This window comes from Musca vetustissima, unplaced genomic scaffold (genome assembly GCF_032173495.1).
Source record: "Musca vetustissima isolate MV318-11 ecotype Yass unplaced genomic scaffold, APGP_CSIRO_Mvet_v1 utg22703, whole genome shotgun sequence".
In the NCBI taxonomy this organism is placed as follows: domain Eukaryota; kingdom Metazoa; phylum Arthropoda; class Insecta; order Diptera; family Muscidae; genus Musca; species Musca vetustissima.
The window spans coordinates 42,164-48,163 of NW_026873584.1; the positions used below are offsets into that span (position 1 = coordinate 42,164).

Consider the following 6,000-nt stretch of genomic DNA (forward strand, 5'->3'; position numbering starts at 1 on the left):
CTGCTTGTGCTAGGAGGGCAAACAGTCATATGTATTTATTTTGTTTATAGAATTTCCTTCTCAATTGCAGATAAATGCATTTTAATGCGTATTTAAGAGCAATTTTGCTCATGACAATTTTGTGAATGACTGAACGAATACATGAATGGAAATTATTGCATTTTGCTGTGGAGGAAGGAGCGGTAGGCATCAGCTGTCGTCATCGCATTGAGAAATTCAATGTATTCGTTATGAGGAGATATGAAATGTACAATCTTATAAAAATATTTTATGAATACAGAGGGGACAGACAGGTGGAATTGTTAACGATTTTTTTTGTAATGGTCCACAGAGACGTAGAATTCTTAAACAATTTTTTGTAAGAATATTTTTTTAAAGAATATTTTTTTCAAGGTCCAAAAGTGGCGTGGACTTGTTAAAGAATATTTTTTTCAAGGTCCAACAGAGGCGTGAACTCATTAAAGAATATTTTTTCAAGGTCCAACAGAGGCGTGGACTTCTTAAAAAATGTTTTTTTCAAGGTCAAAGAGAGGCTTGGACTTCTTAAAGAATATTTTTTTCAAGGTCCAACAGAGGCATGGACTTTTTAAAGAATATTTTTTTCAAGGTACAACATGGGCGTGGACTTCTTAAAGAATATTTTTTTCAAGGTCCAACAGAGGAGTGGACTTATTAAAGAATATTTTTTTCAAGGTCCAACAGAGGCGTGGACTTTTTAAAGCATATTTTTTTCAAGGTCCAACAGAGGTGTGAACTTATTAAAAATTTTTTTATTTTCAAGGTCCAACAGAGGCTTGAACTTATTAAAGAATATTTTTTTCAAGGTCCAACAGAGGCGTGGACATCGTAAAGAATGTTTTTTCAAAGTTCCAACAGAGGCGTGGACTTTTTAAAGCATTTTTTTCAAGGTCCAACAGAGGCTTGAACATATTAAAGAATATTTTTTTCAAGGTCCAACAGAGGCGTGGACTTCTTATTAAAAAATATTTTTTTCAAGGTCCAACGGAGGCGCGGACTTCGTAAAGATTATTTTATTCAAGGTCCAACGGAAGCGCGGACTTCGTAAAGAATATTTTTTTCAAGGTCCAACAGTGGCGTGAACTTATTAAAGAATATTTTTTTCAAGGTCCAACAGAGGCGTGGATATTTTAAAGAAGACTTTTTGAGAAGCCCTGAAACTAGGCGTGGATTTTTAAATAAGATTTTGAGAAGCCCTCAATTAAGGCGTGGATTTTTAAAGAAGCCTTTTTGAGAAGCCCTCAATCAAGGCGTGGATTTTTAAAGAAGACTTTTTGAGAAACCCTGAACCAATGTGTGGATTTTTAAAGAAGACTTTATGAGAAGCCCTCAATTAAGGCGTGGATTTTTAAAGAAGACTTTTTGAGAAGCCTATTTTCGTGTGATCGCATTCTCGTATTTCACAATTTCTTCTTTAAAAACCTCATATTCATTCCAATACCTGACCACTCTGCCTCTCTTTATAGTCATATAGATCGATTTCATTTTTTTAGTTTTGCTGATTCACAATCCGTTAACATGAATAATCAGCCAAAACACACGGAAAGTGATTCGTTACGGCTGTGCCGCAAAACTCACGTAGACCTCCGCTTCGTCGCTTCAAACGAAGAATTTACACAACGTCAGTCATAATTTCAACTTCAAAACTCCCAAACACTTATTCATGGACATACACACATCTGTGTGTATGTCAGTCTGTCAATCGGTCGATCGCTATGTATGTTTGTAAACATTTTCTTGGTAAACTCATAAAAAAGTCCCCGTTTTATTATCTTCACTTCGTCGTGTTCTCTGAACCAATAAAGGGGCCAATATCCATTAACTGCATTCATAAATGGCAAAAAAGTAAATAAAACAACATCGGCAGCAACATAGAAGACGAAGAAGTCAAAGAGAAGGAGAGAAAATAAACAAAAATATTTTCAAATAAAATTTTAATTATAAACAAGAGCATGTACCTCACCGAACACCCGTTCAAGCACGCACTCTCAATTTTTGTGTACATACCCTGTCGTATCTGGCGGGGTACATACACACCACATATCACGTTTTGCTGATATGTGGTCGGTCGGATATAGCCAGGCCCCCATTTTTTGAAGGTTGCCGCATTGAGAAAAGCAGAATGACAAGTTATAATGAAAATACATACATACATATGTTCGTATTTACACACAGAGTATGTGCGGGTTCGCTTGCATGTGGTGTGTTTGTGCATTATGTGCATAGTCGTGAGCAAAACGTCTTTGTTTTTAAGAGAACATGAAGCACTTAATCAGAAGAGTGGAATTATTTTCATTTAGTAGAACTAAGTACAATTACACACAAACTGGTATGTACCGAGCGTGACTTGGACATTAGGTCGTATTGTAGAAATTTTGAGAATTTTAAAGAATATTTTTTCAAAGTCCAAACCTCAAAAAGGAGGGGATTTTTTTAGAATATTTTTTTTTTTCAGGGCCTATACAAGGCGTGGATTTTTTAAAGAATATTTTTTTCAGGGCCTATACAAGGCGTGGATTTTTTAAAGAATATTTTTTTCAGGGCCTACACAAGGCGTGGATTTTTTAAAGAATATTTTTTTCAGGGCCTATACAAGGCGTGGATTTTTTAAAAGAAGATCTTTCAAGGGCCTACACAAGGCGTGAATTTTTTAAAAGATGATTTTTTAAGGGCCTATATAAGGCGTGGATTTTTTAAAGATTTTTTTCAGGGCCTACACAAGGCCAGGATTTTATAAAGAATATTTTTTTTTTCAGGGCCTACACAAGGCCAGGATTTTATAAAGAATATTTTTTTTTCAGGGCCTACACAAGGCGTGGATTTTTTAAAAGATGATTTTTTAAGGGCCTATATAAGGCGTGAATTTTTTAAAGATTTTTTTTTTCAGGGCCTACACAAGGCGTGGATTTTTAAAAGATGATTTTTTAAGGGCCTATATAAGGCGTGAATTTTTTAAAGTTTTTTTTTTCAGGGCCTACACAAGGCGTGGATTTTTTAAAGAATATTTTTTTTTCAGGGCCTACACAAGGCGTGGATTTTTTAAAGAATATTTTTTTTTCAGGGCCTACACAAGGCGTGGATTTGTTAAAGAATATTTTTTCAGGGCCTATAAGAGGCATGGATTTCTTCAAGCCCTATTTTTGGGGTGGATTTCTTCAAGGCCTATTTTAGGCGTGGATTTCTTCAAGGCCTATTTTAGGCGTGGATTTCTTCAAGGCCTATTTTAGGCGTGGATTTCTTCAAGGCATATTTTAGACGTGGATTTCTTCAAGGCCTATTTTAGACGTGGATTTCTTCAAGGCCTATTTTAGACGTGGATTTCTTTAAGGCCTATTTTAAGCGTGGATTTCTTCAAGGCATTTTTTAGGCGTTGATTTCTTCAAAGCCTATTATAGGCGTGGATTTCTTCAAGGTATATTTTAGACACAATTCACTACGCTATGCGAAAGTTCGTGCAAATCGAAGAATATGTAGGGTCTTTGGTGCACCATTTACATTAAATCGGACGAATATATATGGGAGGTATATCTAAGTCTGAACCGATTTTCACGAAATTTAGCACACATCATTCTAGACTCAATTCAGTACGCTATGCAAAATTGTGTGCAAATCGAAAGATATTTAGGGACTTTGGTGCGTCATTTACATTAAATCGGACGAAAATATATATAGGAGCTATATCTAAATCTGAACCGATTTTCACGAAACTTAGCACACATTATTCTAGGCTGAAGTCAGTACCCTGTGCCTAATTTCGTGCAAATCGAAAGATATTTAGGGACTTTCGGACGAAAATATATATGAGGGCTATATCTAAATCTGAACTGATTTTCACGAAAGCTATATCTAAATCTGAACCGGAGCTATATCTAAATCTGAACCGATTTTTCCCAATTTCAATAGGGTTCGTCCTTGGGCCAAATAAATAAGATGTGACAAATTTCATCCAAATCGGATCATAAATGCGACCTGTACTTTGTTCACAAAAATACATGGACGGACGGACAGACGGACATTCATATATCGACTCAGAAAGTGATTCTATGCATATTCTCAAAAGGAACCATGGGTCTATTTCATTTCCTTTTGCCTGTTACAAACATATGAACAAATACATAATACCCTGTACCACAGTGTGGTGAAGTGTATAAAAATCTATCCTTCTAATAGTCCTTGAAAAGGTATTCTTAAAAAATCTACGGTTGTGAATGTCTTGGAAAATATATTTAAATTATTTTTAAAATCCACACCACAGGTCTTCCTTTCAAATTCAATTATCCATTTTTAATGTTTTCTCTACTCCATTCTCCATTCATTCGTGCTCTCTATTTCCATTATTCTATGGAACAGCAGATGTTCATTTATTTTTCTATTTTTTTGCAGAAAAAAACTTAAATAGCTTAGCAGATCAAACCAGTCACGATATTGTTCTACTTTCTCATATCGATGGGTAATGAACTAAGTTTTTTTCCTTTAGAATAAAAATATGTTTATTCAATTTGCATTGCTTTTGTTTTGTATTATGTAACACACAGATTTTCTGAGCCCCCATACCTGCAAGCATCCTTTATAATCCGCACAAAAGTAAAACTTTCTTCCAATAACAAAAAAACTCAGAAATTCTTTGTTTCATGAAAATCATCATCAGTCATTCATTTCGAAACAAAAGCTGAGGCGAATACGACAGGAGCTGCAGAATCAAAAACAACAGAAAATTACTAATATCCCACCCGACAAGGGGGACGGGAAGGAAGAGGAAACCTGTTTTCATTGTTTTTTGCATTGAATTCAAACCAATTTCCGGTTTATTTAAATGGGAGTGGTTCAGAAACGACTGAGAAGGATAATGGAAAAATCTGAGTTGGAGAGGGTGATAGAGAGGGGGTGTGGGATAGGGTGGCTGTGGTTAACCAAATGGAAATTGTTATTTCTTCAGAATAATGAATTATGTGTGTGTCGGTGTGAAGGTATGTGTCTGTGTGGCTTGAGGTTTCTCACTTCATGGCTCGAAATCAACCGGAAGCTGTTGATTTGTAAAATTAAAATATTTCTCAGTTTTGTGAGGTGAGAAGGTGTCTCAGCAAATACTGGTGTGGTTAAGAAATGTTGGCACTTTTGGCTTGTGGCTCAAGGACCATAAATATGTGTGGTTTTGTTAAAACTATTTTTTCAGGAACTATTGGATTTTTTAAAATCATTTTTTTCAAGGCCTATAAATAGGCATAGATTTTTAAACACATTTTTTTAAGGCCTATTTTTATTATTTTAATAAATTCCGAACATTTCAGCCTTAAGATTATTTTTATATTTTATGGTATCTTTAAACTTTTCTTTAAAAGTTTTCTTTTTGCTTTCAACACATAAAAGGTTTTTTTTTATGGCAGCCAAAGTTTTGGCCCCCCTTTTTTAGAAATAAAAAAATAAAAAGTTTTCCGATAACATTTCAAAAAGGTCATAAATGTTCGAAGAGCGTGTTGTTTTAGGATAGTTTAGAAAACAAAATTTAAAGACTATTAAGGACAATACAATTTGTTTATCCTTGAATGTTTGAGAAGGAAGAAAAAAACAAATAAATTATCATTTTTTCGGTACTTACTCATCAACCTCCTCCTCTGACATTGAGTGACTGTTGCTGGTTAACAAAGACATTTTGTTTATTGTTGGTTTAGCTGAAAAGAAAAAGGAGAAAGAAAAAAATGAAAATTGATATTTTTCTAGGTAAATAATCGATATTGTTATGGATCTCAAATTGTTGAAATACGAAAAAAACATAGTCCTTCTCCAAAAATATTCTTTAAAAATCCACGCCTATTTCTAGTCCTTCTCCAAAAATATTCTTTAAAAATCCACGCCTATTTCTAGTCCTTCTCCAAAAATATTCTTTAAAAATCCACGCCTATTTCTAGTCCTTCTCCAAAAATATTCTTTAAAAATCCACGCCTATTTCTAGTCCTTCTCCAAAAATATTCTTTAAAAATCCAC

General features: G+C 34.4%; 1 protein-coding gene across 1 annotated transcript in view; it reads right to left on the reverse strand.

Moving 5' to 3' along the window:
• The window catches only part of LOC133326296 (uridine phosphorylase 1), a 28,917-nt gene extending 23,250 nt beyond the window's left edge, over window positions 1-5,667 (reverse strand). Inside the window, exon 1 of the mRNA XM_061534972.1 lies at window positions 5,615-5,667. Coding sequence (XP_061390956.1) covers window positions 5,615-5,667 — 53 coding nt within the window. The remainder of the gene's footprint in view (window positions 1-5,614) is intronic.
• Between the last annotated feature and the right edge of the window lie 333 nt (window positions 5,668-6,000).